The 13101-nt window shown below is 39.9% G+C and overlaps 1 protein-coding gene across 5 annotated transcripts in view; it reads left to right on the forward strand.

The window, feature by feature from the left end:
• SAP130 (Sin3A associated protein 130) overlaps nt 1–13101 on the forward strand; it is a 107654-nt gene that overhangs the window by 44903 nt on the left and 49650 nt on the right. For all 5 annotated transcript variants that reach the window (XM_066280455.1, XM_066280453.1, XM_066280456.1 and 2 more), the window contains exons 11-14: nt 3535–3676; nt 6780–6901; nt 9516–9806; nt 10526–10700. In XM_066280455.1, the coding sequence (XP_066136552.1) occupies nt 3535–3676; nt 6780–6901; nt 9516–9806; nt 10526–10700 (730 nt within the window). The remainder of the gene's footprint in view (nt 1–3534; nt 3677–6779; nt 6902–9515; nt 9807–10525; nt 10701–13101) is intronic.

Here is a 13101-nt window from a genome sequence, read left to right on the forward strand (position 1 = left end):
AGTCCTGGTGTGGGTTCTTCTTTCTACTTTCTTTCTTCACATGTGAGACAGGCTACAGCTTCACAGCCTTCTTATCAAACCTGGAGAACACTTTTTCAGAAAAAAAGTTGTACCCAGGAAACCCTTACTCCTCTTTTAAATAACTGGGCCATGCCAGCCCATAAATTGGTCCTGAGCCCCACAGAAGACTTTTAGCAGAGAGGATATTGCTGCTGGGTCTTTCTCATGTGACAGCTCACTACAGCTTGGCACCAAACTTTTCTCATATCCCTCTGAAGTTAATTTCACTGCAGTGAAAAGAAGTTTGTTATGTGTATGTGTTACTTCAGCAGTAATGCACTTTTCTTGAAAAAGGTCATTTTAAACAAAAGAAAAAGATCACTGAATGTTCCATAGTCATGTGAGACCAATTCTGGCTGTGCTTATCATTGTCATCAGTTCTCCTTCGTACCCTCACCTCAGAGCCATCTGTTTACTTTTACAGCCCAGAGTGTCACTAGGGGATCCACAGCTGTGAAGGAAGTCAGACCAAGGAAGGGGCAGTGTGCCAATCGGGACATCTCGAGTGTGGCCTTCTCCCCTAACTGTGAAACATTGTTTCAAGATTAGTTCTTGTTAATGTCACTACTTCTTGGCAAGAGATCACAGTGTGGGTGTCAACTCACTAAAAAGACCAAGAGACAGAACTGCTTTATTCGTTTTGGTCAAAACTACCAACTTTTTACCTGTCCTAAGTTACTGTACTACTGTATTTTGTATCTCACCAGCTCATTTATCTTTGAACTTGAACCATTTACTGAATTCTAGGTATGAAAATCATTTGACAAAGGTGTCCAAACAGACTTAACATCTGCTACTTAATGTGATTGGTTTCATCTAACTTCTGTCAAGTTTATGCTCTAGTTTTGTTTTCCTTTTTTTATAGTAAACCAAATACTTCTATTTTTTTTTCCCCATTGATTTATGAGGGGTGGGTGGAGAAAGATGGGAGAGAAAGAAGCATCAACTCATTTCACTTTGTGCACCGCTGGATTACTTCTCATACGTGTCCTGACCCAGTCTCAAACCAGCAACCTTGGGGTCTAACCAGCAACCCCAGGATCGGAATTGCAACTTCGGTACTCCAGGACAACACTTTATCCACTGTGCCAATGGTCTGGGTTCAGATACTTTTGTTACATCATAATAGGATCCATGTACAAAGGTTGAGAAGGATAACTTGACATTAGCCCTGGAGTACTGATCTTCCAAGTTTGGGGACAGGAAATATATCCCTAAGTGGCATTGTCCAGGTGAGATGAAATATTGAATTTAGCTGTTGTTACTAATGAGACTACATTGAGTCAGGAGTAAAAATACTGATGAATGATGAACCTAGGTTTTTAATCTTTTAATGAATGCTCGTTTCCAATGGCATGTCTTCCTGATTTTCTCCACGCTCTTGCCTACAGTGACCATATTCTGAGAATTATAAAAGGCAGATTCAGACGGTCACAGCATTCAGAAAACAGGATTATCTTTGGAGGTAGCATTATGGCCAGCTTATGATTCTGCATTGTATTTTCCTTATGTGTTATTTATTTTTAATAATTGAGAATATGGCTTTTTTTTCTTTTTAACTAAGACGAGGGGAGATGGAGAGACAAGACTCCTGTATGCGCCCCAACCAGGATCCACCTGGCAACCCCCGTCTGGGGCCAGTGTTTGAATCAACTGAGCTATCGTCAGCACTTGAGGCCAATGTTTGGACTAACCGAGCTATCCTCAGCGCCTGGGCTGATGCTCGAACCAGTGATGCGGGAGGGGAAGAGAAGCAGGTGGTCACTTCTCATGTGTGCCCTGATTGGGAATCGAACCTGGAGTATCCACACACCAGGTCAACACTCTACCACTGAGCTAACTGGCCAAGGCCTGGCTTTTTTAATTGGAAAAAAAGTATAGATAAGGGTGGGACAAAAGTATGTTTACAGTTGTGAGGACATGAAACAGTTTATTGTTTATACAAATAACAGTAAACCTACTTTTATCCCACGTATATAGTCACCAGCCACTGGATAGTTACCTGCCACAAGACAGCGGCATTCCTACTGGAAGTATTATTTTCTCCTGCCTTTTGTGGGCCCAGAGGAAAAAAGGCTTAGTTGCTTTCCACTCAGCAATCTATGTGCTACTGATAGAAAATGTGTCATGCCAGCTTCTCTCTGTTAGCAAATAAATGCCTTAATTAGTGGTCACATTGGGCATCTCAGCCATCATCCTGCAGAAACTTCTCCATCTGTGTCCCTCAGGAAATAGCTGGGCATCGTGGTGGGTTTGTGTTGCTCTTTTTGGTGTTCATTGCATCGCACTTTGGGTAAGGTGGTAGCATCATCCTAGTCTCTAGTGGTTATGTGCCTCTCCCAGGGTCTTGACACAGATGGAACCCCTGTCCCTCTATATCTGAGGTCAGAGCTTTTCTTCGCAAACTTTCAGGCATAAAGTTAACAGATAAGTCTATAAGAACTATAAAGTATGTCCCAATTCAGCTATACCATCTAAACAAACTTTGATTGCAAATTATAGTGCAAAAGCAAATGTTGAGCCTTACATTAAATTTGAAAACTATTTTGGTTTTGCTATAAAATATTAGATAAAAATCACAGGACATTCAAAATTAAGTGATTATCTGGAATAGTCCTCAAAGACGAGGAAACAGAGACTTGGAAATTAAAATGATCTAGGCCCTGGCCAGTTGGCTCAGCGGTAGAGCGTCGGCCTGGCGTGCGGGGGACCTCGGAGGACCTGGGTTCTATTCCCGGCCAGGGCACATAGGAGAAGCGCCCATTTGCTTCTCCACCCCCCCCCTCTGTCTCTCTCTTCCCCTCCCGCAGCCAAGGCTCCATTGGAGCAAAGATGGCTCGGGCGCTGGGGATGGCTCCTTGGCCTCTGCTCCAGGCGCTAGAGTGGCTCTGGTCTCAGCAGAGCGACGCCCCAGAGGGGCAGAGCATCACCCCCTGGTGGGCAGAACGTAGCCCCTGGTGGGCGTGCTGGGTGGATCCCGGTCGGGCGCATGCGGGAATCTGTCTTGACTGTCTCCCCGTTTCCAGCTTCAGAAAAATACCAAAAAAAAAAAAAAAATGATCTACTCAGTACTGATTAGCTACTTGTTACTAATTAATTATGGGCCCAGTTACTCAAAGAGGAAATATAAAGTCTTTGTCATTTCTGTATTTATATTTTTGTTGAGTTTTTTATTTTTTTAATAAAAGTTTTCTTTGTTTAAAAATATGGGGGTTCTTGAAGAAGCCAGGTCAGGGGGAAGGGGCTTGGTTGGAATCTTTTTGTCAGAGTATTAATGTTGAACTCTGCTTTGAAAAATAGCAGGGTAAATATATTACCAGATCATTAGAGAAATAATTTAGTTGAACCTCATCTTTCATTTTCTATTTTAATTGACACTGAAAACGCGGACTTCAGATTATTCCTGGCCAAGGACCATTCGGCTGGCCAGTGAGATCGTGTGAGCAGGAAAGTAATGGGGTCTCACTCTTGCAGCTAAGGTGGTGCCCCAGCAGATCACACACACCTCTCCTCGAGTCCAACCTGACTACCCCACGGAGAGGGGCAGCCTACTCCCCATCTCAGGACATCGAGCCTCTCCAAACCCTGTGGCCGTGGAAACACGCAGCGACAACAGGTAGGAGGGAATGTGCCAGCTTGCTGCCTCGTTGTATCCATCATTGTTTTGATTTTTCAGTAAAACAGTATCCCACAAATATGGCATATACTTCCTTATAATTTTCCAGTTTCCCCCTGAAAATAGTACATTGTGTTATTTCTTTTAGTTTTATGAAAATGTATATATTCAACCATCATCCTTCTGGTAGATGTTGTTCTCTTAGTTTTTTCTGTTTCTGTGGTTATTTTGAGAGTACAGTATATAGATAGCATTATAACCCTTTATCCCTAAATACTTCCATTTTCATCCCTAAAGAACGAAAACATTCTCTTAACCATAGTTGTTATCTCTGAAACAATTTTTTAGCTTTCTATTCTCTTTCATACATTCATATTTTTTCAAGGGTACAGGTAGACCAGTTTTTGTAGACTATTCTTCCATTGGGTTTGTCAGAATGTTTTCTCATAGACCAGTGGTTCTCAACCTTTCTAATGCCGTGACCCCACAATACAGTTCCTCATGTTGCGGTGACCCCAAACCAAAAAATAATTTTGGTGGCTACTTCATAACTGTAATTTTGCTACAGTTATGATTCGGAATGTAAATACCTGATATGCATTATGTATTTTCCGATGGCTTTAGGCGACCCTGCTGGGGTTGTGACCCACAGATTAAGAACCGCTGTCATAGACTCAAGCTGCATTTTTGGAGCAAATGCCACCTGGGTGATACTTTCTTCTCCTTTCTGTTATATCAAAGAGCTCATACTATTCCTTTGTCCCATTATTATGTCAGCATTGATTACCTAGTGACTGATGTTCGCCAGGCTTTTCTACTGTAAAAGGGGTATTTTTCTTTATACTTTGAGGTTATAAATATTCTATTCCCCAATAAACTTTCACTTAATAGTTTGTCTATTGATGATTTGTGGCTGAATCAGTTAAAGGTTACATTATGGTGGTTACCAAGTAGTGACTTTTTCTATAGTTTCTTTCACATTTAACAGTTGGCATTTTTATATAAAGAAATTTTCTCTCATCTAACCCCATTTCTTTATTTTGTTCTCCATATTATTTTTTTTCAAATCAGTGTTGGCTCATGGATTTGATTTTATTCACAACTAGTTGTACAGTCTTTTGTGTCATCTATTGTGATGCTCAAGTTATCTCTGTGTTGTTCCTTGGAAGCCCCTCCAGACTAGCTCCTGTGGTTTTTGCCATGTCCTGGTCATTCTAGCCCTTTCCACCACAATAAGATTCTCCAACTTCCTCCTTTACTTTGAGCCCTGGAATTCTGGTTCCTTTTCATCATTTAGAAACCCAGATAACCTGACCAGGCAGTGGTGCAGTGAATAGAGCATCGGACTGAGATGTGGAGGACCCAGATTCGAGACCCTAAGGTCGCCAGCTTGAGCAAAAGGTTACTCAGTCTGCTGTAGCTCCACGGTCAAGGCACATATGAGAAAGCAATCAGTGAACAACTAAAGTGCCACAATGAAAAACTGATTGATGCTTCTCATCTCTCTCCATTCCTGTCTGTCTGTCCCTGTCTATCCCTCTCACTGACTCTCTCTCTGTCTCTGAAAAAAAAAAAAAAAAGGAAACCCAGATATAGACATTATTTCTGTGCATTGTTCCTGAATAGTCATTTCTTTTAAGCTCTTTCAGCAGGCAGGGGTAAGAAGTCTGTAACATCTTTAAAACTCTATTCTGACCTGTGATGGCAGTGGATAAAGTATTGACCTGGAACACTGAGGTCGCAGTTTCAAGACCCTGGGCTTGCCCGGTCAAGGCACATACAGGAAGCAACTACTACGAGTTGATGCTTCCTGTTTCTCCCCGCTCTTTCTCTCTTTCTCCCCTGCCCCCATCCAGTAATCAATAAATTAAATCTAAAAAAAATAAACACAACTTTTTATTACATCTTTACACCTATAGTTCAACCCCATGGCCTCCCATTGCATGTTTCCATCTCCCTTCTCCCACAGGGAGCACAGGGTAAGTTGCACATGAAGTCATTTCAGGGTTGGATCATTTTGACATGATCTTGTTTGATTGTTATGATGTATAGGAGTGGTAATAGGTTTTAGTGTATTGTGTATCCATTCTCTTTGCTGAACATGACTATTAGCTCTAAAAGTTTGTAAATTCTTTTGGATTTCCTGTAGATGTTTATTTCATCTACAAATAAGGACAGTTTAAGGATGATGGAGTTTCTTCATTTATGTTTTATATACTTATGTTTTTCTTGCTGGCTAGTGCTTCCAATAGGATACTGAATATAGCAGATACAGTGAGATTCCTTATCTTGTTCCTGGCCTGAATGGGAAGTCTTCTGAAATTTCATTGTATTGTAAATACAGCTTTCACTTTGAAGAACAAAGTGTCTTTCTGTTCCTGCTTTCTTAGACATTAATATCAAACATAAGTATTGAATGCTATTCAATGTTTTGTATTTTTTACAAAGTTTCAAATTAGTATTCTCTTATAATTTTTAGTATGATTTAAAACACTAATAGAAATTCTGATATTGAATTATTTCTATCTTTCTGAAAGAAACCTTATTTGATCTTGATGTGTTTAATTTTATATAGTACTTGGTTCAATTTTATTTAGGTATTTTTCTGTCAATATACAGAGTGAAATTTGTTTATAGCCTTTTTTCATACTTATTCTTCCTGTTTAGTTTTGATACCAAGACTATATTATTCTAAAAAAATAAGTTAGGTTACTTTACTTCTTTTTCTGGTCTCTGAATCTGTTTGTATAAGTTTGGGATTATCTGTTTTACATATTTTTCCATAAAATTTGCCAGTAAAAACAATCTGATCTTAGAGTCTTTCAAGTGGAATTGAGCAAAGAAGACTATCATTGCTGTTTGTTTTTTCTTTTTGTGTCAGTTTTGCTAATTATTCCATGTATGTTTTACATTAATTGATATTTATAGTATTCATTTATTTAAAAGTATTGCTCTGTAGATCTGTGTTCTTTCATGTAACTGTTTGAAATGCAGTGGGGAATGTTGGTATGAGAGAGGATGAAGATCTGGGGGATGGGAGTGTTTGAAAGTAAAGAAGAAAATAGACCCATTTGGTTTATTATTATTTATGTTCCACCTATAGACCATCTGTTCCTGTTCAGTTCCAGTACTTTTTGCCAACATACCCACCTTCTGCATACCCACTGACTGCACACACATACACCCCAATTACCAGCTCTGTGTCCACCATCCGACAGTATCCAGGTATGAGCCCACTGTTAAGATGACTTTAACATTTTAATTTTTCAAGCAATGAAATAAAAATCACTCATTGAGTATTTAGCATGCATTTAATTACTCTAGCTTCTATATTCAAATTTAGATAAAGCCAAAATATGAAGGTTTATGGTTTAAAATCACCATTTCTTTGTTCTGTGATAAGGTTGTTGTTGTTGTTAGTGATATATGCACAATTTTTGTCCCATCTTGAGGATAATTATGTTAACAATTTCTGATACACCTTAGAATTGTAGTACTGTATAAACAAAGGTCGGCTCTTATAGGGCTTCTGTTGCTTTGTGGGGTGTGTGTTGTGATTTTTGTTTTTGTTTGGTTTGTTTTTTAATTTTTCCATTGATTTGAGAGAGGAGGAGGAGAGAGGGAGGGGAAGAGAGAGAAAAAGAAACACAGAAGCATCAACTCATTATTCCACTTAGTTGTTCCATTTAGTCATGCACTCATTGGTTATTTCTTGTATGTGCCCTGACCAGGGATCAAACCTGCAACCTTGGCATTTATTGATAACCTGCCGTATGCCAGGCTTTATTTTTAAAGCTGACTCTTAAACAGAGCTTGCTTTCAACAAGCTTGGAGTCTAGTAGGGAGGTGACATGAAGAGATAATTATAAGTTGCTTATAAGTTCTGCTTCTGAGTTAAGAGAGGTTATTTCTACATGAGGTGGGAGGGTTGGAAGTCAGGAATGGTGATCTAAAGGAAGTCATATTTGGAAAGCATGTCTCAAAGTAGATAGGACAGAGCCGTGGTGGGATCGTAAAAAAGCATGTTTCTGCCTGTGAAGAAAGTGTCAGCATAGAACATGTGCTTGGAGCAGAGTGCTTCAGTCTTGGCCGGAGCACAGTGTGAGTGAGGAGGCAAGTTTTTCAAGACGGGACCTGGAACAGGCTTGGAATCGTGACTAGATTTCTTGTCTGTAACAAGCAAATGACCAAGAACTATTATTGAACAGAAATAACAAAGGTGCACTTCTCAGAAAGAAACTAATAATGCTCTGTGGATCACTTACAACAAAGAGCTACAGTATCGCACTAACTATGCATTTATGTATACTAACTTTTCACTACACTTTCCCATCTCATTCATTTAAAAAAATCTTTTTTTTTCTGTATGATGTAAAACTTTCAATTACATCTTTCTTATTTTAGGTATAAAATTGACATATAACATTAGTTTCAGGTATACAATATACTATAATTTGATAATTTCTTGTGATGAGAACTTTTAAGATCTACTCTCTCAGCAACTTTCTAATATGAAGTTCAGTCACCATGCTGTACATTCCATCCCCAGGACTTAGTTATTTTATAACTGGAAGTTTGTAACTTTTGACCTCCTTCACCCATTTTACCCACCCCTCACATCTTACATACCCTCCCTGCACTCCCCACACTCCTCCCCCTTCTCACACTTTTCCCAGCCAGCCTCTGGCAACAACCAGTCTGTTCTCTGTGTCTTTGAATTTGATGTTTTTATTTTTTCTTAAATTCCATATATATCTGACTGACATTCACTTAGCATAATGCCCTCAATGTCTATCCATCTTGCAAATGACAGATTTCCTTCTTTTCTATGGCTTAATAATATTCGTGTGTGTGTGTGTGTGTGTGAGAGAGAGAGAGAGAGAGAGAGAGAGAGAGAGAGATTTATCCACTCATCCGTTGGCAGAAACCGGTTGTTTCCATATCTTGGCTGTTATAAAACATAAATGTGCAAATATCTTTTTCTGGATACTTTTTACAACCAAGAAGAATAGTCATTGTGTTTGTTTTCATTCCATAGGTACTGAGAAATTTCTTTTTTTGTTGCTGCTTGGGGATGCTATTTTCAGTTTTATTTTTGAGTTGGTTTTTAATATACACATAATGTGTTTGCCTGATACAAAAAAAGAAACTTGCTTGTTCTCTTTTTAATGGATTTATGGAATTTAAGATTTATAACTACTATATTTCAGCAATGCCTGTGATAATGGTTCCTAAAAATTAAGACATAATCTTGACTTGGCAGTTATGGATGTATCTCAGAAGTTTTAGATTTTAATTATTTAGCACAATTGCTTAGCTCACATTTGAAATTTAATAAATTGTTGTCTTAACTGGTAGCAGAGCAGTGGATAAAGCATCAACCTGAGATGCTGAGGTCCCAGGTTTGAAACTACAGGGTCTCTGGCTTGAGCGCTGAGTCACCAACTTGAGTGTGGCATCATCAACATACTCCCAAGGTCACTGGCTTAAGCCTAAGGTTGACAGCTTGAGCAGGGATCACTGGCTCATCTTGAGGGTCCCCCCTACACCCCCATCAAGGCATACATGAAAAGCAGTCAGTAAACAACAAAAGTGATACAACTACAAGTTGATACATTTTATTATCTCTCTGCCTTCCTCTCTCTTTCTCTCTCTCACTCTCACTCGCTGAGGGGAAAAATCCCTCAATATATACGGTAGTTTTATGTAGTGATTTTTTTTTTTAGCTTGATCTTGTATAGTAGGAAAATTCTGTTTTTGTTTTAGTGTTTTTCTTTGTGTGTGGACTGTTTCTGATCAAAGCCAGTATGTTTGTAGTCAGTTTTTGCATCATTTTCAGTTTCAGCTCAGGCTCCAAACTCTGCCATCACAGCTCAGACTGGGGTTGGTGTGGCATCCACAGTTCACCTAAACCCCATGCAGTTGATGACAGTGGATACATCTCATGCTCGACATATTCAGGGGATCCAGCCTGCTCCCATCAGCACACAGGGGATCCAGCCAGCTCCCATTGGGACCCCAGGAATACAGCCAGCACCAATTGGCACACAGGGAATTCATCCAGCAACCCCAGGACTTCAACCCACATCAGTGAGCACTCAGCAGCCTCCACCTGAAGGAAAGACTTCGGGTAATTTTAATTTTTGGCATGGAAGGTGGTGTGGAGAAAGAGATACATTGGGTTTAAATCCTAGATCTGCCACTTGTTGGCTTGTGATCTTAGGTAATTCCACTAAGATTCCGTTTCCACTCTGTAACGTGAGACACTTGGAGCTTACCTGGCAGGTCATTAGAAGACTGCAATAGCCTTACAGCCATTTGCACATGGTGAGAAACATTCTGTTAAGCACTCTTAGTTGAATGAACAAATTCACCTTATAATTGGTGCATTCACATTCCATTTAAGATGAGGGAGGTATGTAATGCTATAAAATTAAGATGGACTGGCATGTTGGTACCATTTTGGGGATTGAAAGTGATTGTGTTTTACAAAAATCAGAAGTTCCATATAAATCCATAGCACCCTAAAAGTGCCCGACCTTGCAAAAATCAGAAGTTCCTTGAAATATATACTATTTCTTTATGCATCTTACCTCATTTATTAAAAAATATGGTTATAAAGCTAAGAGAAATAGTTAGGAACCATACAGCAATAGACTTAATAACCTCTCCTACTTTGCCTTCTGTTTTTAGGCACATGAACATTATATTTCTATTTCTTCTTGAAATTGGATAGTCACAACATGGATATTCTAATTCTGGTTTTTTATTTGTCTTATGTGACATTTTAATGATGTTTCTTCTCTTTGTCTCCGTTGTTCTCTCCTGACTTCTCCCTGTCTTCAACAGTGGTGTTGGCAGATGGAGCCACAATTGTCACCAACCCTATTAACAACCCATTCAGTGCTGCTCCAGCAGCAACCACCGTGGTGCAGACCCACAGCCAGAGTGCCAGCACCAACACTCCAGCCCAGGGCTCATCCCCTCGGCCCAGTATACTTCGGAAGAAACCTGCCACAGATGGGTGAGTAGACCCATTAGTGCCAAATGACACCTCTGGTTCTGAGTATAACTGGTAGAACTGGGTTATTGGCAATGCCTATGTTCATCTCTAATACTTCATTCTAATGGTTTTTCCAAGTGCTTGTACCCACTTATCCCTTACCGCTGTGGGCATCATTGCCTTCATCATTACCAGTTCTTACTGGCACACTTGATAAATGTACATTCATTCTTTGTTTATAGTGGTATATTTAATTAGACCTTTATGTTCATTCTGCTTTTGGAGGGTGGGTCATAGAGTTGGTTTTGCTTTATTTTGAAGCAAATTCCAAAAAGGATTGTTTCATTTATATATATTTCAGCATGTATCTCTTGAGAGAGGCACACTAAAAAATATATAGCCTGACCAGGCAGTGGCACAGTGGATGGAGTGTTAGCCTGAGACACTGAGGACCCAGGTTCAAAACCCTGAGGTCGCCGGCTTGAGCACAGGTTCATCTGGCTTGAGTGTGGGATCATAGACTTGAGCCCAAAGGTTGTCAGCTTAAAGCCTGAGGTTGCTGGCTTGAGCAAGGGGTCACTGGCTCAACTAGAGTGTATCCCCCTCCTCATCAAGGCACACATGAGAAAGCAATCAATGAACAACTAAGATGCCTCAGCTATGAATTGATGCTTCTTATTTCTCTCCTTTCCTGTCTCTCTGTCCCTCTCTTTCTCTCTAAAAATATATAATATATATATAATAACCCTTTAATATCATCAAATATCTAATCATTGTTCAAATTTCCAGTGTTCTCAAATGTCACAGATTTTATTTTATATTATTTATCTGAATTAGTATTCTGATAAGATGTAAACATTATGGTTAGTTGATATGTCTCTTAAGATTTCTAATATATAGGTTTCCTCCATCTTTTTTATTTTTTATTTTCTTACAATTTATTTGTTGAAGAAACTTGGTCTTTGGTCCATTATTTTTTCCTCTCTCTCCCTCCTTTCCCTTCTCTCCCTAGATCTTGTTGAATGCATCCCCCTTGTGTTAGTTTCCTGGGACTGCTCTAACAAATCACCACAGATGTAGCGGTTAGAATAACAGATCTATTCTCATAGTTCTGATGGCTAGAAGTCTGAAGTTGAGGTGTTGGCAAGGCTGGCTCATCTGAATGCTCCCAGGGAGAGCCCACTCTGTGCCTCCCTCCTGCCTCCGGCACCTGTCGGCAGGCCTTCGTGCTCCTCCCTGCATTGCAGACTCATCACTCCAGTGTTCAAGCAGTTTTCTCTCTGTGTCTCAATTCACTCTCTTCTCTCTGTTATAGAACTACCAGTCTTTGGATTTGGGGCATACCTTGAATATAGAGCAATCTCAAAATCTTTAACTACATTTGCAAAGGCTCCCCCTGCCTCTTTTTTTAATATTCACCGGTGCCAGATATTAGAATTTAGATGTTTAGATGTATCTTCTCAGGGAACACAATTCAACCCACTTTCCCCATAGTGTTGTTCACCTGTTCTTCTCCATGTTTTCTCTTAAGTTGTTACTTGAGTCATAAAGGCTAAATTAGAGTTACTTTTAAATTTTTTCTCAAGAGTATTTCACAAGTCGGTGATTGAGGCTTTTACCAGGAGATGTGATGTCTAGTGGCCACCCTTTTTGTGACCATAGCTGTCTTAAGGTCAGTGTCTGGATGCACTGATTTCTGGGCGTTGTAACTGATACATTCTGGTTCTGGCCATTTTCTCTCCAACCTACTCATCTAACACTTGCTCCCGTTCAGCCAAAACTAAACATATCAGGATCACTTGTGACTTCTACATCATGATAAACCCAATGGCTAGTTTTCACCCTAAGCCCCATGTGGTCTCTATAGCATGGCAAAGTTGATCTGTAACTATCTTTTGTGTGTGTGTGTGGCAGAGGCAGAGTCAAAGAGAGGGACAGACAGGGACAGATAGGAAGGGAGAGAGATGAGAAACATCAATTCTTCGTTGCGATTCTTTAGTTGTTCATTGATTGCTTTCTCATATGTGCCTTGACGGGGGTGGGGGGGGAGGCTACAGCAGACCGAGTAACCCCTTGCTCGAGCCAGCAACTTTGGGCTCAAGCTGGCAACCTTGGGGTCTCGAACCCGGGTCCTCCGCATCCCAGTCCAATGCTCCATCCACTTTGCCACCGCCTGGTCAGGCTGTAACTATCTTGATCAACTTTTTCACTTGACTTCTAGAAACTTGTTTGGTTATAAATACATGGACATAATAATGATTGTGAACACTTAATATGACTTTAAACTTTAATATTAAGTAGAAAAAAGATAAGATATGTTAGAGCAACTAGAAGAGTCATGGTCATTGCTACCTGGAGAGTGATGAGCAGGAAGTAGGGAGGGATAAGGAAGGGCCTGCTGTGTTTTGTTAAAAGCATCTTA

This window comes from Saccopteryx bilineata, chromosome 5 (genome assembly GCF_036850765.1).
Source record: "Saccopteryx bilineata isolate mSacBil1 chromosome 5, mSacBil1_pri_phased_curated, whole genome shotgun sequence".
In the NCBI taxonomy this organism is placed as follows: Eukaryota; Metazoa; Chordata; class Mammalia; order Chiroptera; family Emballonuridae; genus Saccopteryx; species Saccopteryx bilineata.